Raw genomic sequence first — 22,959 nt, forward strand, 5'->3', positions numbered from 1 at the left:
AAGCAGCAAAAGCCCTCATCACTGATGACAATGGACACTGAACTCCACTCCCTGGAGCTTCATAGTGGCTTGCCAGAGGCCTAACCTGGGTGAGTTTATAGCTTCACCCGCAGAATGGGGATAATAGTGCCTCCTTTGAAGTGTTCTAACTACAATTAGAAACAAAATATGTAAAGCACCTAGCACAGTCAGGAGGGTCCAAACAGGGTGCCTGTCCAATGGAGGATCCATCTCCAGGCTGGTTTAAACACTGGGATCCTCTTCTTCCTCATGGGCAGCTCCCCTCTGGGCCCACACGTTTGTTCTCATTAGGTAAATGCTGTTTCTGATCCTTGATCTTTCTTTTGTTCTTTGTTTTTTCAAGACAGGTTTTACTGTCCTGGAACTTGCTCTGTATACCTGACTGGCCTCAAACTCACAGAGATCCACCGGCTTCTGCCTCCCGAGTGCTGGGATTAAAGGTGTGGGCCATCACTGCTGGCGGGCTTTCATCCGGTCCCCAGATGGAGGTGCTGTTTGGGGAAGCTGTGGACCCTTTAGGAAGTAGGATCTTGTTGGAGGAGGTAGGCCATTGGGGTGGGTCTGGAGGCTGGCCTCACTTCCTGTCTACTCTCTGTTTACTAACTGGAGACGCAATGTAACCAGCTGTCTCTTGCTCCTGCCTTTGTGCCTTCCTTGCTGTGATGGACTGTTTCCCTTAAACTGTGAGCCAGGATCAATCCTTTCCTTCTTAAGTTTCTATTCTCTGGTGTTTTGTCACAGCAACACAAAACACATAACTAATACACTACGAAATATTGGTTAAGAATTTGCTGGGGACCATGGGAAAAAAGCAGCCATCTTTTAAACTTGGGTCTGTAGAAGGTCAAATCATTAACCCCCTCTACTTGAAGTGATGCATCCCATCTATAAAGAAATTCATTAACATCTCTTTGACACATTGACATGAGAATAAGAATGTCAGGCCATCTGACTCCTGTTGCTTTCTCACCAAATCAGGTCAGGTCTCATATTCCCTTTGCCCCTTCAATATATCTACTCTTAGGCTCTAATTTCACTATCTGCAGATCTGATACTATGAACTCAAGGAAGAAGAGAAAAGAAAGAAAGAAAGAAAGAAAGAAGGAAAGGAAGGAAGGAAGGAAGGAAAGAAAGAAAGAAAGAAAGAGGGAGGGAGGGAGGGAAGGAGGGAGGAAGAAGGAAGGAAGGGAGACCTCAGCATTTAAGTCTTTGGAAGTCCGGAAGTTTGGGGAATGGTATCTCATTGGGTGTTGAGAGGAAGTATTTCCCATTCAGGGGTAGGAAAAAAAAAAGGTCTTGACTTTTATGACATTGCTAAAGTGATGTGATCCCCACACATTGATGGTTTATAGCTAGGTTAGTCATTTACCCATGCAGAGAAAAGACTAAGAATCAGAGTAGAGGCTTGTACTTGATCCCACATCCAGTCCCTGGGAACCTGCACACACCTGGACCCCGGGAACCTGCCCACACCTGGACCATGGGAACCTGCCCATACCCCTTGGCTGGGTACTGTAGAAGAGATTCCAGATGTACCATTTACAGTTCTCCTCATCTGCTCCGGAAGGATTGCCTCATATGTCTGGGGACATCTGGCATCTTGAAGGCTAAAAAGCAGAATGGAGTGCCTTCTCCCACCAGTGAGTTCTGAGCAAGTCACTCCTCCACTTCCAAGTGCTTAACAGCTCTTGGCTCCCCTGGAACAGGGCAGTGGCCTCTGCATGCCTGGACCCACTTTTGCAATTCTTTTGTCCCTTGGTCTCTTTCTTGCATGCTGGGTTCCAGCCTGAGTGAATCCCCCCATTCTCTGAGCAAGTCCTGTACTGCTCTGTCCAGACACCTGTGTACCTCACAACCTTCTCCCTAACATCTACTTCAGTGAAACCTGAACCCCCTTCCCCTGAAGTTTGTGGTCCCCAAAACAAGACAAAGGCTCTGTCACCACCCTCCACTGCTTGGTCATTACGCAGTGATTTACATCTTTTGCTGCACTTCCATACTACAAATTCCTTGAAGATCTAAATCGACAAATGTGAGAAGTTAACCTTTCTTCCTGTTCAGTCCCTTCGTTAATGGTTTGGTCCAGGGTGCTGTTGGGAAGTGGTAGAACTTGGAGAGGTGGGGCTTGGTAGGAGCTCTCAGGACTATTGGGAGTGTGACTTTGAAGGGCCTCTTGTGGCCTCTGCCTCGTCCCTTTCTTCTCTTTCACTCCTGGCCTCCAGTGGAGAGGCTGTACCCTGCCTGTGTTCCCTCCGTGATGCACTGCTGGCCCCTTTCCTGAGCAGAGACTCGGAAGAAGTATGTCCATCATACTTCTGGGGACTGGAATCCCCAGAACTCTTAGTTAAAAATATCTTTTCCCCCCCTGGCATTTGCTATAGTAACTCACCATTGACTAACACAGCAGGCCTGAGGCCATCCATGTTCAAGAACTGAATACATAAGGGTGAACTATCAAAGAGGGCTTTAAAAATGAATACCTTCAAGTGTTCTAACTGTTGACTAACAAATGAAAACTTAATTCTAGCTAATGAAACTTATCGCTTCCTTCATCCACTACACCATTGCTAAAAGCCACCCAGATATTAAAAACATCCGTGACTCATTTTTATGCAAAATTCCCTGCTGATATGCATCAGCGCCAGCCACCTAGATGAATAATCAAGTGTCATTTCCAATAAGTCAGAGACTCCTGTCAAGAGTTGTGGCCAATTAGAACTTACTCTGGTGAGGAGGTGGCTGTCGGGTTGCCAAGCAACAGCCAAGCTGTAAAGCACATTTAGATGCTCCTTTCCATTTAACCAGCGGCAAGTTGGGAGTGACATTATGATTCCAGCAAAAGAAAGACAAATTATAACCCAGGATGGGGTATCCATGATGAGGAGTGTGTTTTCTTTTAAATGGAAATGGAAAATGAACATTTCTAAGTAGAGTTTAAACAGTCCGTCATTATTCTGATTTTAATTAGAAGATTAGGTGTCAGTAGGGATACAACTGTGTCTCAGGATAATGGTCTCACGCTGCCAGATAAATACCCAGACATCCTGGAAAATGGGCAGCTGGTCAGACAGGTTCAATGTATTTTTGGACTCTGAAGTATTTATTACCACAGCTACTCTGGTTTATAATGACTTTTATTTTTATTGTTCGGAAGGATTAAGAAATAAAAGCAAATATTAAAAGTAACCCGCCGGCAGGGCTGCTGCCGCCAAGAGAAAGCTGCTTGCTCCAGCGTCATTGGAAAACTCTTGTGCTGGAGAAGTCCCTGTACCGACTGCCTGAGAGTTTATGCAGGGAATTGAAGGGCCAAACGGAGCCCAAAGCCACGGTGATGGCTGTAATTGTGCCAAGACTTTCCCACTGAAATGGTTCAAGCCGCACATTCACTCATAAGCTGGCTGTATCAACTTGAATTTTTTAAAATTGTAGCCATTCTTGAGTCATCCGTCTTCTCCCAGGCAGGAAAGGCCTATGGGGAGTAATAAGCACATATGCCTCTGTCTACAAGACTCATACATTATTGACTATGCCTTCCCGACAGGAAACATCTGGATGAAAGTGAAAAATTAGGCAGAGAGCTGCAGCCCTTGGTGCTGTGCAAGATGCCAGCCTTCCTTGTTTGTTTCACGTTGTGGAAACTGGTGTCCATGTACGAGTGGCTTATTCACTTTGAGGAGACACCCACATCCTCCGGGTCTCACTTGTAAAGTTGTCTGATCTCTTCTATTTGCTTGAACCTTGGTTATCTGGGTGAGGGAGCAAATGTTGACCACTAATAGAAGATTCTCAAGACAGAACAGATAGGGCTTTGACACTGTTACTGAGAGATCATGTGTAGAGGTTTGGTCTTCAGGACAGAGATATTAGGAAGTGCTGTGGACCTTTAATTGCTAAGTTATAGGGAGCATGCCTTTGGAGGAGACTGTGGGACCCTGGTCTGTCTTTGTCTCTGCTCTGATTCTAGATGTGAACATTTGTTCCAACATGCACTTGTCATGACATGTCACCATCTGCCATTCTCCCTGGAGGCCAAGCCAGTGGAGATAATTGATTTTAGACTTTGACTTTGCTAAATTGCACGCTAACTAGACCTTTTATCTTGATAGGTTACCTGCCATGGGTATTTTATTGTAGCAATGCAAAGTTGACTAATATGATGCCATGTTGGCTTGTTGTCCTTGAAGCACTAAAAAGTGAGGCTCACAGTGGGAGCTGTAAAGACCTACTATCCAACAGCACCATTTTGCTCAATAACAAACTATGGCATTAACTCCCCAGGCTTTTACCTTTTTAAACTGAGTCCAGAATAAACAAAGCTAGACTAATAATCAAATGTCTTTTTAATGTGTTAGAGTGCATGGTGAATCTAATAGTTGGTAATATTTCATCGAGTTATTCAAGCATGGAGGCCTTTTTATCCTCAATAATTTCAGATCCCTTTCCTTGGTATTTGTGGTGGTATTTATTCCCCAAAATATTGTGCACCCTAATAAACTTATCTGGGGTCAGAGACAGAACAGCCACTAGATACAAAGGCTAGAAAATGGTGGCACTCACACCTTTAATCCTAGCACTCCAGAGGTAGAAATCCCTCTGGATCTCTGTGAGTTCAAGGCCACATTGGAAGCAGCCAGGCATGGTGACTCACGACTTTAATCCCAGAAAGCGAGCCTTTAATCCCAGGGAGTGGTGGTAGAAAGCAGAAAGGTATGTAAGGCGTGAGGACCAGAAACTAGGAGCATTTGGCTGGTTAAGCATTTGGCTGGTTAAGCATTTAGCTGGTTAAGCTTTTAGGTTTTGAGCAGCACAGTTCAGCTGAGACCCATTCGGATATGAGGACACAGAGGCTTCCAGTCTGAGGAAACAAGACCAGCTGAGAAGTTGGCCAGGTGAGGTTAGCTGTGGCTTGTTCTGTCTCTCTGACCATCCAGCATTGACCCCAATAACTGGCCCCGGGTTTGATTTTATTAATAAAATTTTAAGATTTTAAGATTCTTGCTACAGATATTGATCAGCTTTCTGCCACTATGAAAACACACCTGAGACAAGCTCTTTATACAGAGAATGCGTTTCTCTTGGCTCACATGTTTGGATGGTTCAGCCCGTGGTCAGCCAACCCTATGGTGTGACAGCACACCGTAGCTAGGGTTTGTGTCCGAGCCAAACCTCTGACTGCACAGCCAGGAAGAGAAGGAATCAGATGTTTGGGATGCCAGTCCCCTTTCAGGGATGTACCTCCTATCAACTCCCAGCACGGACGTGGTGGGACCCAGCCTTTACTACACAGGCCTTTAGGAGGCATTCAGGACCCCAGGAATGGAAGGGAGCCCAAGTCATCATCATGTCAATGCAGCTGCCTGCTTCCTCTTCAAGGCATCCTCTCCTCTTGTGTACCCGAAGGTCACCTGCCACTCTCCTGCTGACTCATGCAATCTTACAAGAGTCTGTGAAAGTTAGTCCTTCAAGTTGGAAGAGTGTAGAGGGAAGCACAGATGTGCGGGTGCCACTATATCTTCCCTCTTCCTGATTAGTTATGACATTTAAAAAGAAAAATAAAAGCACTAACCTGCCCTGAGGGCATCCCATTATTTATGTGTTTCCGTTGGAGAAGTATGGATTTAGTTTCAATTTTGTTTCCTGAAATTAAATCCATTTACTTCCTGGTTCACAATAAAATTGCACACAATTCCAGGATTACTCACAGTCTTTGGTAAGGAATCTAGTGAAAGACTGTCAGGACCTAAATAAATCTCCCAGCTACCCTTTTAAAAGCACGACCATTTTTGGAGGATGGGTGGAAAACCTGGCAGGTTAACCAGGCGAGATTTCTCTAACAACAACAACAACAATACTAGGCAATACTCAGCAATCCATTCTATAAATCCTAACCACTAGTCTATCACGATTCTATGATCCTGCTGGTCCCTTCTTCCTGAAGTGAGATGCATCAATCACATTTGCTCTGGCTTTACCTCTGCATATTATCCCCACTAAGACTAAAGCCAAAAGCAATTTATTTTTAAATGAAAATGTGACCTCACTTGACTCCCAGCTTTTTCAAACAAGCAAGCAAAAGCCATAGAAACCTGCATGCACACATGTGTGCATGTGCATGCACACACACAATGCTGATCATAAAGTGATTCTGAGCACTGTTGACTGAGGCAGCCTAACCTAAGACAGATGAAGCCGAGGGGTGCTTACAGGTTAAGAAGGCCTCCAGAAATCAACAGGGTGCTCAGGAAGGAGGTGTGTGGCATTCGGGTGCAGGTGGGGGAGACCATAGCTCTCAAAGTGTCAAAGGAAAATGTGGGGGGGTCATCACACCCCCACCTTTCCCCAGGGTACTCTCAAGCAGGAGCAGCAGGAAATATTAGATAGAAAGATAGCTAGAGAGAGAGAGAGAGAGAGAGAGAGACAGACAGACACACAGACACACAGACAGACACACAGAATAGCCTCGGGAGGGCCTGGATCCTTATGCATCAGGCCCTGACTGTCTCTGCCAAAGGACTTTTAAAGGAATGCCCAGGGGAGGAGCCAAAAACCTCCCGCCAGCACAACCAAGTGCAGACCCTCCCTGCCACCTGGCGACCTTGCCCGTGGTCAAATCATCCCCTTGTGCAGCTCTGCTGTGTCAGGCGAACTCAGATCTCACAAGGAAACTTCTGTGAGCTCCCACAGGAAAAGTCTCACAATTCCAAAGAGAAGCAGACTTTGTGTTTGTTTATTTAGAATAAACCCTGGGGGTGATAAACCCTGAAGTTTGGTGACAGAAGTCCAAAAGCCTTTGCTTCAGGAAGGACTGGAAATGTTGAGGCCTCACCGCTCTCTCCATGTAGCTGCAGGCCTGGGCTCAGCATCCCTGCCCTGTCTCGTTTTCCTCTGTCTCTTTGTGACCTGCTCTGTCTACTTCCATGTGGATGGCCGGTGAATTTGTAAGGAGAAGGCCAACCATTTGCAACATCCTCTTACTTAGCCTTTTCTTTTTCAATGATGTGTCTGTGTCTGTGTGTGGGTATGTATGTGCATGCAAGTGTGGCTGCCCAAGGAGGCCGGAAGAGGGCATCAGATCCCCTGGAGCTGGAGTTACAGGGGGTTGTGAGCCACCGTGTGGGTGCTGGGAACCAAACTTGGGTCCTCCATGAGCGCAATGTGGACTCTGAACCCTGGAGCCCTCTCTACAGTCCCTTGATTTCTTTCTTGATAATGTGACTTCCCTTTTATTTTTTTCTTGTCACACAGCATTCACCCGTCCACTGAGCCACCATTACTAAGTGTCTATTATATACCTTGTGTGTGCAGCGAAAAGTTACAAAGATAACGTAACAGGAAAAAGAAAAAACTTTGTCCCCTGGAGCATCCACAAAGCAGGATGAGGCACACAACCAAGCCAGTAAATACATAAGCTGACCACAGCCCCTTGGAGTCAGAGAGAAATAAGACAGAGAAGACCGGACCTGGGAAAGCAGCAGAGAGGTGAGTGGTACAGTGAGGTGGGGGGACCGAGCAGAGCACCCCCACCCTGGGGCTGTCCAATTCAGGCTTTAGCAGAAGCCTGGAGGGACCCACAGGTTCTCAGGCACCTCAGACACTTTAATTCCATGTGACTTGGAGTAGCCAAGAAGAATTAGCTTTTAGTTTGGTTGGTCTGGTTTTTTGAGAGAAGGTCTCATTATGTAGCTTAGGCTGATGTCAAACTTGTAATCCTCCTGTCTCTGCCTCACCAATGCTGGGATTATAGGCAACAAGTTGTAATCTGCCCCTCGTCCCATAGTGAGAACCAATGAGCTAGAGGTCAAGGAAGCATCTAGAAACCATCAGGGTCACATCTGCTGGGGAGGGAGGTAGTCAGGACACACTTCTTGGGCCGCAGCCTGTTCTGTCTGTTATCTCCTGGGCCTTCTTCCACAAGCAGTTGGGAATGGATGCTGGAGACACTGGCTCTGAGGAAATGCCAACACCAGCTTTGATAGGAAAGGGAGGGCCATTGGGTTGAGAAAGGAGAATGCCCAGAGCCATTTGTGACATCTCATGGAGCCTGATGTTACCTTGGCCTGGCTGCCCTCCTAGAGTTCTGCAAAGAAAAACACCTCTTCTTCCCCATCACTCAAGGCCAGCACTTCCGTATCTAAGACGCGTCTCAGCCCTGCAAAGTGCTTCATGGTTCAGAAAACGGCCCCTTCAGAAAACAGCCTCACCCACAGGTAGTTTGAAGTTCACAATCTCAGACCTGGCCAGGACCTCCTGGGTGGGAGTTTGCATTTGAACAGGCTCCCCAGTCAATTACACATGAAAGTATGAGAAGCACTGTTCTATTTTTCTCCCGAGTACCTCAAAGTGCCTCAAGCAGTGTCCCGGGACAGAGCCAGGCTTGCAGTGTGAACCATTGATTTATGGTACCTGGGCATGCGGGACACCAGAGCAAGGCAAGACACTTTGCTTTCTCTAATGGATAGGCTGAGGGCCCCGGTGGGTGAGACACTTTGATGTACCACCTGGGCAGGCCTTGCACCTGGTCCATCTCTGCCTCACTTTGGAGAGAAGCCGGTTCAGTAAGAGAAAGAATCCGCTTCCTATCTCTTACCTCATTCAACTTCTCAGGACTGAAAGCAGACATCAGGGCACCTCTGACTTCCTCCCATCTTTTGTCCCGTAACAACAGGATGCTGTCTGCTACCGGCTTGGGTTCCAGCCCCGAGGCCTGAAGGAAAGGGACAAGCAGAGGGTTAGCATCCGGGGAGCCAAAGCCACTTCAGTTAGCTTCAACTGTCGACCGAGTCATCTGAGAAGGGAGTCTCGTTGAGGGAATGGACAGATCAGATTGGCTTCTGGGCATGTCTGGGGGGGTTATCTTGATGGTTAATTGATGGAGGAGGGCCCCGCCCACTGTGGGCAACACTACTCCCTAGACGAGTAGTCCCGGGCTGTAGAAAAAGCCAGCGAAGCACAAGCCCAGGAGCGAACCAGCAAGCAGCGTTCTTCCGTGGTTTCTGCTTCAAGACCCTGCTGGAGTTCCTGTCATGACTTCCTTCAGCGATGGACTGTGATGTGTCTGGAAGCACAACCCACACAGACCCTTCCTCCCCAAAGCGCTTTTGGTCAGAGTGTCTCATCACAGCTGCGGACTGAAAGCAGGACAGCGGTAACTGAAGGACATGGTGAAGACCCCTGTTAAACTCCACCAATAACCCAAACCTAGACTTCTCTTGCAAGGCCACAGAGAAGCTTTCTACTGTTCATGGACAAGGATCTAGGACCCACAGCTGAGGACAACAGGGGACAGGTGGGCAGATCGGCTGGCCTTGTCTCAGTGAGAACATTATCAGAATAACACAGTGGCCTCGGTGTGCCCTGAGGTCCCTTGTGAGACCCTCTGACAGTGCCCAAAGTGGGTTTCCTAGGGCTGAAGGTCACATCTGGATTTTGTGGCAAGAGATTTGGGGTGTCCGGGTTGATGGGGTTTGGCTCAGAGATGACAGTATTGTGTACCCATGTCCTTAGGATGTTGGAGGTGAGAGAAAGGACTACTGAACAAGTGTCCTTCAGAGGCCCCCAGGAGAAGGCTTCTAAGAGCTCATCTGCTGTGATGGTTCTGTGCTCCAGCATTCACTGGGCTTTCCTTTTCTTTTATAACTTTAACTTTGAAAATTCCATATGTGAGAACTGTATTTATATCATCCCCCCTTCTCCTCCCATATGCATCCCTGATGACTCCTCAAATTCATGATCTTATTTTTTAATTATAGATACACACACATAAAAGTTTATAAGTTCATTTAGTATTGCTCAGGTGTGTTTAGAGCTGATCTTTGGGATTGGATAACCTATGGGGGGGTCTCATCCTTGGAGAAGACTAATTCTCCCTCTCTCAGCAACTATCAATTGCCTATAGCTCTTCATCTAGGGATGGAATCTTGTGAGATTTCCCTATATATGTTGGTATGTCAACTGGTGGTGTCACTTTTTTTAGGTCTTGTCATTTTTCTTTTATTGAAAAAATACATTTTTTTCGTACTATATATTCTGATTATAATTTCCCCTCCAGTTACTCCTCCCACGATCTTGCCATTCTTCAAGCCTTGTTTGGGCAACAGCATTATTGAGAGTTTCAGGATGCGGCTTCCCTGTCGTGTAGAAGACACTGTCTCGAAGAAGGTCTCTGGCTCCTACAGTCTTCCTGTCCCTCTCCTCTGGTGTCCCCTGAGCCTTAGGTGTAGGGGTGTGTGCTATAGGTCTATCAGCTGGGGTGGGTACCCCATGGCCAGTTTGAGTTTTGGCCAGTTGTGGCTTTCTGAAATGGTCTCTGTTGACTGCAAAAAGAAACCCCTTTGATGAAGGGTGAGATACACATTTGTCAAGCAAAGGATGAGATCTGCATTTACATGTATGCCAGGCATGGAGGTAGGCCTGTGAGTGTGCAATGGCATGGGGGGATGGGAGTTGGAGGAACTCATCAGGCACAGCAGATGTGTGAGCCTTGTGTCTGGAGGTAGGCCTGTGAGTGTCTTTGTTTTACTCTTAATCTACATAGATTTGCTAAATGTCCAGTATGGGCATTATGGCTTGAATTGTACCTCCTGAAAGGTTATATATTGAAATCTGGATCCCTAGAACTCCCTATTTGGGCATAGAGATTTTAAAAAGGTATCTAAAATAAATAAAGGCTTTATGGTGAGCCCTAGTCCAATGTGTTTGGTATCTGTATATTCTTATAAGATTAGGACACAGGGGGTTGGGGATTTAGCTTAGTGGTAGAGTGCTTGCCTAGCAATAAGCACAGCAGAGCAGCGGACTCTGGAGTTCAGTCCTGCAAAGCTACGCAGAGATGTTGAAAAAAAAAATAAATAAATAAATAAATAAATAAAAAAAAAAAAAGATTAGGACACAGACATGCAAACAGAGGACCACGGGGGATGTAGAAGACAGTCATTTAAGCCAAGAGACAGATCACAGATGATATCAACCCTGACCTCACTCATACTTCCAGCCTGTCCAGAACTGTGACAAAATGCATTCCTGGGTGTGGGTCCCTCAGTATAAGATACTCAGCTATGGTCTTCCCAGAAAGTTCATACAGAGTGTTCAAGAACTTGTTACAGACAGTACTGAGCAGGAAGCACTTGGCTTTGGCCCTTGTATTGGTTTGCTTTCTGTTGATATGGCAAAGACCATGACCAAAAGCAACTTGGGGAGGAAAGGGTTTATTTTACCTTACCATCATGGAAGAAGTCAGGGCAGGAACTTGGAGGCAGGAACTGAGGCAGAGACCGTGGAGGAACATTACTAACCGACTTGCTTGTTTTCTTATACAACCCAGGGTGACTGTCACAGTGAGCTGGGCCCCTCCCACATCAGTCCTTCATAACAGTTTTTTTAAAAATGCCCCACAGCCTTGCCTACAGACAAATCTGATGGAGGCATTTTCTCACACGAGGTTCCCTCCTCCTAGATGATTCTAGCTTGTGCCAAATTGACAAAAAGTTAATGGCCCTCGTGAGGCTGAGGGTCGAGTGGAGAAGCAGAGGAGAGTGAATATCATCACCGTTTATGAGAAAGTGAGTTTCTCAAGGGGAAGACTGGGTGTGGGGGCATGTTATGGGGTTACATGGTCAGGATCCTGGTTCTGAGAATAAGCCATTTAGAAACTGAGCCGAGAAACATACAAAGGAGTCCCTCCCTAGGGCCTTCTCTGTTCCCTCCTCCTCCAGGCCACTCTTCCATCCTAAAGGCAGCCATGCCAGCTGTGGTTACAAAGGTACCCTCCCTGTTGGTCAGTGTGGCCCCAGCTCTGAGGATGCAGGAGGATTCTGGGACCAAGCACTCTGCAGGACCACGTGTGCCTTGGGGGCTCCACTATTTCCTTTCACTGTTTTAATTATAGCTGAAGCACGAAGCCAGCCATCATAATTCAAACGCCTTGTAAAAACTCCTATTTAGAGGAAAATTATAATTTTCTGATAAAATATGAACACTCAAAATAAGCCATAAAACATAACTGCAAAGTATCTAGAGGATTTAATTATATATTAGAACCAAGTTGCTGGGATATTTTTCTGCAGAGGAATACCTCTCTATATTTAGAATGAGATTCTTTAGGAGTGCTGTGGCCACTAAATTATGGTTTTATGGAATTTTTGGAACATAATCTGTTTATTTAGGTTCCAGAGTCAAAGGAGGAAATCATACATTATGGATATTTATAGAGTGGCAAAGCCCTAGCCTGTGCCACACTGCTAAGACTTTTCACTTGTAAAAAAAAAAGTGAGACACAGGTTTATATGGTTCTGCTACAACAGACTCCATTGTTGAGTCCGGGTCAAGAGTGACTGGATTTGATCCGTCCTTGAGACTTAAGAAATGGGAGGCTGGGGAGCCAGCAAAATGCTCATTGAGGCCCTGAATTCCACCCTCGAAACCCACGTAGAAAAAGGATGGATGTGGCGTGTGCATGTATAATCTTAGCACTGGGGATGAGGAGATGGGCAGATCTCGGGGGCTTGCTGGCCATCCAGCCCAGCCTACTCAGCAAGCAAGCTCTAGCGCAATTAGAGATCATGTCTCAAAACAAACAAACAAAACAAAACAAAAACCCAAAGTGGATGGCACCTGAGAAATGACACCTGTGTTTGACCTCTGGCCTCCACACACACGTACCTGTGCCCCTGTATACAGACACAGAAGACCTAAGGGTTCCTGCTCTCTTCCATCTTGTAGGGAAAATAGCTCACTCTCCATGTAGTATGTTATTAGACTCCCAACCGCCCCTTAGCCTGCTATATCTTCAGACTGGTTCTACTGGAGTCCTCCGTGGCTTTGCTTTTGGGGTTTTTCATTTGTGTGTTTTTGATAGTCAAAGTCAGGGGTAACACTCACGGAAGTATTTCATGTCTAAACATGTATTAGAACAAAAAGAACAGCAAAGCGGTCATTTCAAAAGATAGCAAGAAGGTATTTATGGCAAGTGTATTCGCTTCTTTTCTCGTGGCTGCGACAAGAAGCGACTTGTGACACGAAGGAGGGTTTCAGTTGGGCGTATGGTTTGTGGGGATGTGGTTCTTCATGGTGGAGGAGGCCTGCGGCACGTGGCTCTGTGATAATGGGGGAGTGTGTGGCAGCCGCTTGTCCACATCTCAGTAGATCAGGAAGCAGAGGGACAGAAAATAGGTCATGTCCCCCAGTGACCCACTTCTTCCAAGGAGGCCCTTTGTCCTAGAGGCTCCCCCAACTCCCAAAATAGCACAGCTGGCTGTGACTAAGTGTTCAGTTACATGAGCCCAAGGAAGAGATTGCACACCCAAACCTTCAGCCTCTGGCTGACATAGGCTTATGGACATCTCTAATGCAATATGTTCTCAGTCTATCTTCAAAGGTTCCCCAGCCTCACAGTTCTAACAGTTCAAGAGTCTAAAGTTTCTTCTGAGACTCAAGGTTGTGAGCCCTTGTTAAAACAAGCAAACAAGCCATGAGCTGCACCTGCCTACACACTGAGTGAGCATTCCCAAAATGGCGGAATGGGAGCCCAACAAAAAGATCGGTCCCAAACCAAACCCAAGCCTAGCAAGACAAACACTACACAGCACAGCTCTCTGTCTGGTATCAGGGCTTGAGTAATGCCACCTCTCAGCTCTGTTGTCTGTAATACATGTGGTCTCTCCTTAGGTCCGGTTCCTCCCAGGGTTCGATGGTTTCCTCCACGAACATCCCATGTTTATGGCATCTCCAACAAAGGCTCCAACTTCATAGCTTCATCCACAGTCTTTTCGGAGCTTCATGTGGGGAAATCTAACCCTGCTACAAATTCTCCGGCCTCTTCTATTTTCTGAAACCTTGGTGCAAGATTCTATGACTCTGTAACTCTTGGTTTCTACGTGCCTGAAAAATCAGCACAATGTTGACAAGGAATCCAATTCTTCTCCTGGATGGAGATACAGCCTAGCCCACTGGGCTACAAGCACACTAGGCTCTGTTTATCCTCATGACTGGACCTGGAAAAACCTTCCCTAGATGGCCATGCCCATGAACCCGACTGTAACTGTCTACGTTTCTGATGGCATGCTGATCTTTCTAACTTTTAACAGAATTACCATTATATAATGCTTACAATATTCTAAGGCTTTCCAAGTCCACAGCTCCAAACTCTTCAAAATCCTTTCCATAGCCCTGTTCTAAAGACCTATGAACCACATGTAGTCATAGCCACAACTCACTTTTCAGCACCAGTTTTCGGTATCAGCTTTTTATCTCATGGCTGTGACCATATACCCAACAAGAAGAGACTTAGAGAAGAAGAGTTTGCTTAGGTTGACAGAATGGGGACAATGTGGTGATATTTTATTTGTGCTGAAATGTGATTTTTAGTTGTATGTTAATAAATAAAGTTTGCCTGGAGATCAGAGGTCATAGTGAGCCATAAACAGAAGTCAGGCGGTGGTAGCCCACACCCTTAATCTGATCACATGGCAGGCAGAGTCTCTGTGTGGTCAAGGACACAGCCAAGCATGGTGACACATGCCTTTAATCCCAGTACCAACCATAGAGACCTGGAGGTCTGTATAGACAGGCAGTGGCGCAGAAGTCATACCGCTGGGCTTAGAGCCAATGAGAAGGCAGAACAGGAAGGCAATAACAGCGCAGGTTAGACAGGAAGAAGCTCTCTCTGGGGAAGCAGCGGTGAGGTGTTAAGCTAAGGATCTTCGCTATTTCTCTGATCTCTTTGACTATTACCCCTGTATCTGGCTCTGTATTTCTTATTTAATAAGACTGTTTAGAAATTCATCTACAGAGCAAGGCGGCAGGTGGCTCTGTGGTCATGGGGATGTGGCAGGTGCTTGTCCACATTTTAGTGGTTCAGGAAGTAGAGAAGGGACAGGAAATGGACCTGGGATATAAATCTCAAGGCCTATACTTGAGTGCACCACTTTCTGCAGCTAGAACACACCTCTTAAAGGTTCTAGTACCTCTCCAAACAGCACGGCTATTGGAAGACCAAATATCCAAATGCATGAGCGGGGGCAGGGGGCATTTTACATAAAACAGAACAAAAACACAGGTGTGAATCAGCTGTCATACTCTAGGATGTCTACCTGCAAAAGAAAAAACTTGAAAATGCAGGCTGTGGGACTTGGCGTGTGCCCAGTGAATATTTACTGGATTCATATGACACACAAGAGGGAGTTTCGGTTGTTTTTGTGACCCCGAGGTGTGGAATTGGAAAGAGCTCACAGGAAAATCACACCTATCTCCAGGGGAGCAAGCTCTTTAATCAAAATTCTTAATCATTCAAAGGCAAGCCACGCTGCGCACAGCTTACTAGGAGCACACTTCCAGAAGTTTGGCCCCTGGGTTGGGGACAGGACCTAGATGACTTTCTAGAACTCTCCCGACCTGAGGCTTCATCTCCAGATCATCATGCCAGTTGACATTTTGTTTTATTTTGTTTGGAGACAGGGGTCTCGCCATGTAGTCTAGGCTGACCCCAGACTCTCCATCTTCTTGCTTTTTGGCCTGCTGAGTACTGGAACTACAAGCATGTGGTACCAGGCTGTTTTTTTAAAAAAATAAATTTTGAAAAGTGAATACACATATACAAAATTAACCTGTTTTTTAAAGGTTAGTGCAGTGCTGAGTGCTTTCCACTGCTAGGTGGCCGTTACCACCGCCATGCGCACAGCTCTCTTTCATAATTCAGTTTCTCATGTGCATCTATCTATGCATAGTACACGGTACTGTGTCACATAGAGCATTTTCATATAAGCATGTGCTGTATATAGAGCATATTCACTTCCATACCCTACTATGCACCTCCACCCTGCCTGATCCTCTGTTTCCAGGGCAGTTTTGCATCTAATCTCATGTCATACACATGTGCATGGCTTTATGTATCTGTTAAAAATCTAGGAACCACAAAGGAGAGAAAAAAAATCTGGTTTTTGAGACAGGCTTAATTTGCTTAGGTGATGATCTCTGATTGCATCCTGCAAATAATGTAGCTTTGTTCTTTTTTTATGGCTGTAAAGAAAATGCTGTTGTGGATAAATATCACCTTTTCTTTATTCTTCCTTCTGCTGCTGGATACAAAAATCAGTTCTGTACCATAGTCACTGTGAATCACACAGCTGTGATCCCTGATATGAAATCTCTGTGATGTGTTGACTTGGAACACAGAAGAATTTCCGTCATCTACACCTGCAGCTCTACCTGCTGGACCACGCCCCTGCTCCACAGCTCTGCCAACGCATTGTCCCCATTAGCTTTACTGAGGAAGGTCTTGGAAAGTCTTGAGGGCCCCTGAAGGAGTAAAAGGTAACTGGCTGGGCAGAGGGAGACTTTGGGTCTTCAGAAAGGAGCTCCAGGGACACAGGGCTCTCCAGACTCTTGCTTGTCCATCTGGCCATGTATGCTGAGTGTCCGTGAAGGTGCCTCTGAGTTCTTTCAGGCCAGATGTATGTAACATACAGGCCAGAACCTGTAGACTATCTGTGCAGTGAATTGCAACCAGCACACAGGAAGAAGACCCAAGTATGGTGTCTCATGCCTGTAATCCCAGGACCTGGGAGACTGAAGCAGGGGAGGTGTGTGGGTATGGGGCTAGGCCAGCCTAAAGATCGAGGTCCTGTCAGAACAGTAACAAAAGTCAGAACACAAAAATAAAGAAAATACAAAAAATGAGAGAAAGAAAGAGAACAAAGAAAGGGGATAAAGAGAAACAAGAAATACAGTAGGAAGTCTTGAGTTTTTCGTAAATGTTTAGGATTTTGTTGTCCAGCTCATTTGTCATAGGTGTGTGTGTATCTATGTGTATATGTATGTGTCAACATCAAAAATGTATCTCTTAGTGTTGGTCATGGCCAGTTTCTTACTATTAGTCAAGCAAGTTGGAAAAGCCTGTTCTAATCCAAACCCCAACCCTTCGGGTCATCTTCTCTTTCTACTAAAAGCATGTCAGTCACAACTCTGAGGTCTCTTTGATGAGCCAAGGCCAGCTCACTCCACCCCCACGGCCACCACCCTGGCTGTGGTCACCATTATCTCTGCCCTAACTAACTGCCCGGCCTCCAGCCTTATCACACCCATCCATTTTCCACACTGCAGGATCTTTCCAGGATGTGAAAGTTGATCTCCTGTGACTGGAGAGTGAGCTGATGGTTACAGGAGGAAAGCGGGATCGAGGAAGGCTGAGCAAGGGGTTCTGAGCTGTGGTTAGGCAGGAGCAAGAGGCTCTGGTGACGCTGTATGATAACCTTGGATGACGGCAGTGGAGGGTGTGTTTCAGAAAGCTAAAAGAAAGGAGACTGCATTAGTCTACCAAGAAGATGACAAAGGAGAGGAAAGACAGATGTGATTAACCTGCTTTGAACATCACACAACGTAAGGGTGCCTCATTATTATGCAAATCATTACATTTTAAACAATATTACTGTTGTGTGAGCATGATGTGTATGAGTGCATATGAAGTTAGGGGCAATTTTAGAGTCCATTCCTTCTCTTTACCTTCATGTGGGGTCCAGGGATTGAACTCGGGTTGTCAGGCTTGCACAGGGAACACTTTTACTCAACACACCATCTCGCCAGCCCTTATGATGCCTTTTAGCATTAGATGAAAGAAAAAGACCACAAAAGCAGAAATACAGCCTCATCCAACGGCTCCTTGTGAGAATTCCTCTCACTTGTTTGTAAGCCAAGGGATGCTTTCACTAGCCCCTACTCTTCCCAGACACAGCACAGGGCCAGAAGGACGTCTTTGACCCTGTGCTTTGCTGTTGTTGCTATTTGTTTCTTTCGCTTCTTTTCTTTTGTTCAGCATGTGTGTGGTCCTGTGTGTGCGGGTGCCCATGTGTGCACATATGCATGAGGAGACCCTGGGTAGCATTCTTGGGAACCATCTACCTTGTTTCTTGAGATACGGTCTCTCATTGGTCTGAACCTTAGCAGGCACACCAGACTGGCTGGCCGGCCAGCCTTGGGGGTCAGTCTGTCTGTCTCCACAGCACTGGGGTTACACCCCATGCTCCTGCACGCAGCCTTTTCACACGGGTTCTGGACATCGAGCACCCGCCTCTGGCTTGTCATGCACTGGCTCGCTTGCCTCTTTATAACTTCTCAGTCCTCTGTTGAAATAGTGTGATGATAAAGGGCGGGGCCTTCTGGAAATCCAGGCTGGGCTTGGGCAGGATGATGCAGAAGTCATAGCCTGGCTCTGGGTAAGCTTTAGGAGTGATCTATTTAGGCCTCTGTCTCCTGATAAACTGTCAATGATATTTACTTATTCTCTAGCAGGGTTGCGGAGTTTCTCACTTAACTAATGCTTACTTGGCACCTGCTATAAGCAAGGCCCTGGATTTGCATTCTTGAGATACATTTGTGAATAAAACCAAACTCTCTCTCTGCATCAATTCTAAAGGAGGAAGGCAGACAGAAACATAAGGTACATTTAACACACACCTTGCCCACCCACTGTGCTGGGCAAGTCCCTCTTCATGGTCAGACAAGGAGAGAAACAGATGTGGTGTGCTTGGGAAGGCAGAGCCAGCAGGATTCCCTGACAGATTAGTATGGGTTGGGGGAATGTGAGCATTGGTCTTCATTGTGGACATGACTGGATTTGGGATCACCTAGGAGATCCACCTAGATGTGTCTGTGAGGCTGTTTCCAGAGAGGTTTAACTGAGAAGGAAGACCTGCCCTTAATGAGGAATACCAGTATTCATATCTGCTTTCTGACTGCATGTGAAACGGGACCAGTCACCTCCCGCTTCCATCACACGCCTTCTCGCCGTGGTAGACTTCTTTCTTCAGCCTGTGAGGTGAAATACACACTTCCTCCCTTAAGTTGCTTCTTGCGTGTGTTTGGCCACATCAGCAAGACAGTGACGAGTACAGAGACCAGGGTCAAGGATGACACCAAGAGTTTTGAACTGAGCAACAGGGAGGATTGTATCAATACAGTTAAGACACTTAGAGCATCCCTGGCATGCAGTATTTGAGGCTACTTCATGTCATTCGGCCCTCATCATCTTCTCTTAAGGCTCCATCATCTCCTCCACAGCTCATCCCTTTACCTGGAACTCTTGGTCCTATTCCAGCCCTTTCCTCACTTGTCTGCTAGCTTCTACTTTCCACATAGAACACAGCTGAGCAAACACCTCCCAAAGGAAGCTCCATCGCCTAGACATCGCTCCAATGCCCCTGTACAAATGATACGTTTCATTCCCACTTTGGGAAGGCTTTTATGTGTAGAAGCCAGGATTTTTCTTGAAGGAATTTGTAAAGAAGGGCTTTTTAGGAGTCAGCTCAAGTTCACGAACAGCAAGTGGTACCAAAGCAACCTCGTGATTTCTTCTTTCCTAGAGAGGCTGATCTCTGTAGACGCAGGAAAGGGAGCATTTATGACTTACTTCCAAGGACATTCTTATGGAGAAGGAAGAGAACTAGTGGGTGGGTAAATAACTCTTTTGGGTGTTTTCATGGCTGATAGAACAAAGACAGATAAACTCTACCAATCTGGAGTCAAGTGGAAAACCATAGGTTTCGACACTGGGCCTAATCCAATTGTGTATGTTATTTGTTATTGCCATAATAAACTACTGATTTGCAGTAATCAAAGCTGAGATTAATGCTTGAAGGAGCACAATTGAACATTAAGCCAGACCACTGCCCGAGCCAACAAAAGCCGATTCCAAAATCTGTCAGAAACTTACAAGAAAGAAAAACTTTCTCATGAGCATAGATCCAAGAGGTATTTAAGCAAAACCTTAGCTATTATGATCTAGTAACATATTAAAGAGTAATTTATCAAAACCAAACAGGGCTTTTTCAAGGAGTGTAGGCCTTGAAAAGCCACCACATATAATTTGTTACATTAACACAGTAAAGGAGAAGACTTATACAATCTCAACAGATGCCAAGAAATATTTAATAAATTTAAGCCGGGTGGTGGTGGCCCACGCCTTTAATCCCAGCACTCGGGAGGCAGAGCCAGGCGGATCTCTGTGAGTTCGAGGCCAGCCTGGGCTACCAAGTGAGCTCCAGGAAAGGCACAAAGCTACACAGAGAAACCCTGTCTCGAAAAACCAAAAAAAAAAATAAAATAAAATAAAATAAAATAAATTTAATAGTTAGTAAATTTAATATTTAATAAATTTCAATAGCCAAATCTTAGCAGACTATGAATAAAATGACATATGCCTGGTGGTGGTGGCACATGTCTTTAATCCCAGCACTCAGGAGGCAGGGACAGATGGGTCTCTGTGAGTTTGAAGCTAGTCTGGTCTACAGAACTAGTTCCAGGACAGCCAGGGCTACACAGAGAAACCCTGTCTCAAAACAAAACAAAACAAACAAAAAACCCCAAACCAAAACCATAAAATATGTACAAATTTGCATAGAAGAAATAAAGCTGTATTTATTATAGACGGCGTGGAGGAATAGAAAGTTCAAGAAGTGTCTGCCACCATACCATTTGAATTTGTACTGAGCGTAAGCCTGCTGAGTGCAAGCTAAAACTGTCCATTTCTTTAATGCACTAGGCTGGCCTCAAACTCAGAAATCTGCCTGCCTCTGCCTTCCAAGTGCCATGAAAAGCATGTGCTGTAGCTGGAGAATTTCTCTCCAGCTCCCAAGTCCCACCAGTCCCGGAGCCCCACTTATAAAATAAAGACACAGATTCTTACATTATTTAAACTGCTTGGCCATTAGCTCAGGCCTACCATTGTCTAGCTCTCACTCTTATATTTAGCCCTTTTCTATTAATCTATACTTTGCCACGTGGCTCGGCTTACTGGTACCTTACATCTTGCTTGTCCTGGCGGCGGATCCAGGCAGTCCCTCTTCTCCTTCCTCCTACCTCAATTTTCCTCTCTGTTAGTCCTGCCTATACTTCCTGTCTGGCTATCGGCCAATCAGATTTATTTACATATAGCGATATCCACAGCAATGTGCTGCCAAGACCAGCTTTAAAATTATCTAATTGCTAAGAAATATATTTAACAAATGATGTACAAAACCTCTACATTGAAAATACCAACCATTACTAAGACAAAGAGGATGTAAACGATGGAAAGAGGCCACATCGACAGATTTGGAAACTATATTGTTGACATGCCAATTCTTCAAAAGTAGATAAGCTGATTCAAAACTGTATGCAAAGAATCAAAGGACCTCAAAGTCAGGATAAATGATACTTTTATCTTTCAAATGTATTGTAATGATGGAATAGTTTTTTACCCTATAGCATTAGGGTAACAAATCAATCAATGGCGCAAGACAGGATCCAGAAATACACACACACACACACACACACACACACACACACACCGTCTTGATTTGTGACAAAGGGATTATTTAGTAAAGTGGGCATTGAATGGTCTTCTCCACAAATGATACTGGAGCATTTAGATATCAAAGTGATCCATCCCTTACTTCATACCAGAAAGTCATTTGAGATGGCCATAGCCCTAAGAGTGAAAGGCAAACCGAGGGAAACTTACAGAATGCTTTCCAAAGCTTGGAGGCAGGTAAGAGTTCTTAAACAGAATAACCAAAGTAATGCCGTTAGAGGTTTTGATAATCTAAACTTTATTATCAAATGATATCATTAAGAAAATGATCAAACCACTCTTGGGCATATACCCAAGGAATGCTCAATCATATTACAAGGACACTTGCTCAGCTATGTTCATAGCAGCTTTATTTGTAATAGCCAGAACCTGGAAACAACCTAGATGCCCCTAGATACCAAAGAATGGATTAAGAAAATGTGGTACATATACTCAATGGGGTACTACTCAGCCGTTTAAAAACAGTGACCTCATGAGGTTTGCAGGCAAATGGATGGAACTAGAAAATATCATCCTGAGTGAGGTAACCCAGACTCAGAAGGACAAACATGGTATGTACTCACTCATGAGTGGATACTAGATGTAAAACAAAGGATAACCAGACTACAACCCACAGCTCCAGAGAAGCTAGCTAACAAGGAGAACCCTAAGAGTGACGCATGGATCACCCTGGGGAAGGGGAAATAGATGAGATCTCCATGAGTAAACTGGGGGTGAAGGGGTGAGCAATGGAGGGTAGGGGATGGAGGATGAGAACACAAGGGAGTGGGATTGTCGAGCTGGAACAGGGATGGAGTGGGAGAGCAATAAAAGAGATACCATGATAGAGGGAGACATCATAGGGATAGGAATAGGGAGAAACCAGGTGCTAGGGAAGTTCCCAGGAATCCATACAGCTTAGACTACCAGCAATAGTGGAGAGGGTGCCTGGACTGGCCTACCCCAGTAATCAGATTAGTGAATAACTGAATTGTCATCATAGAGCCTTCATCCAGTAACTGATGGAAGTAGATGCAGAGATCCACAGCCCAGCCCCAGCCTGAGCTCCAGGAGTCCAGTTAAAGAGAGAGAAGAGGGATTCTATGAGCAAGGGGCATCAAGACCATGATGTGGAAACTACAGACAAGCCACACCAAGCTAGTGGGAACTCATGAAATTTAGACCAACAGCCGTGGAGCCTCCATGGGAGTGGACTAGGCCCTCTGTATAATCAAGAAAGTTGTGTAGCTTGATCTGCTTAAGGGGCCCCCTGACAGTAAGATCAGGATCCATCCCTGGTGCATGAGTTGGCTTTTTGGAGCCCATTACCTATGGTGGGACACCTTACACAGCCTTGATGCAGGGGGAGGGGTTGGACCTGCCTCAACTGAATGTACCAGATTCTGCTGACTCCCTATGGGAGGCCTTACCTTGTCAGAGGAGGGAATGAGGAGTAGGTTGGCAGGGGAAGGCTGGGGGGCGGGGCAGGAGGAGGGAAGGGAGGGAGGAATCTGTGGTTGGTATATAAAATGAATAAAAAAATTCTTAATAAAAAATACACTATAAAAAAAAAAGAAAGTGATCAAGGAGCAGGGGAGATAGCTAAGTTGATAAAGTACTTG

General features: G+C 45.6%; 1 protein-coding gene and 1 long non-coding RNA gene across 3 annotated transcripts in view; one reads left to right on the forward strand and one right to left on the reverse strand.

Annotated features, from left to right (window-relative positions):
* The window catches only part of Tbxas1 (thromboxane A synthase 1), a 170,674-nt gene that overhangs the window by 68,690 nt on the left and 79,025 nt on the right, over positions 1–22,959 (reverse strand). For both annotated transcript variants that reach the window (XM_028889303.2, XM_037203632.1), the window contains one exon: positions 8,609–8,725. In XM_028889303.2, coding sequence (XP_028745136.1) covers positions 8,609–8,725 — 117 coding nt within the window. The remainder of the gene's footprint in view (positions 1–8,608; positions 8,726–22,959) is intronic.
* Positions 421–9,670, forward strand: LOC119087591. The gene is made up of 3 exons (XR_005091057.1): positions 421–563; positions 7,267–7,500; positions 8,687–9,670. It is a non-coding gene; the product is annotated as an uncharacterized LOC119087591 (long non-coding RNA).

This window comes from Peromyscus leucopus, chromosome 3 (genome assembly GCF_004664715.2).
Source record: "Peromyscus leucopus breed LL Stock chromosome 3, UCI_PerLeu_2.1, whole genome shotgun sequence".
Taxonomy (NCBI): Eukaryota; Metazoa; Chordata; class Mammalia; order Rodentia; family Cricetidae; genus Peromyscus; species Peromyscus leucopus.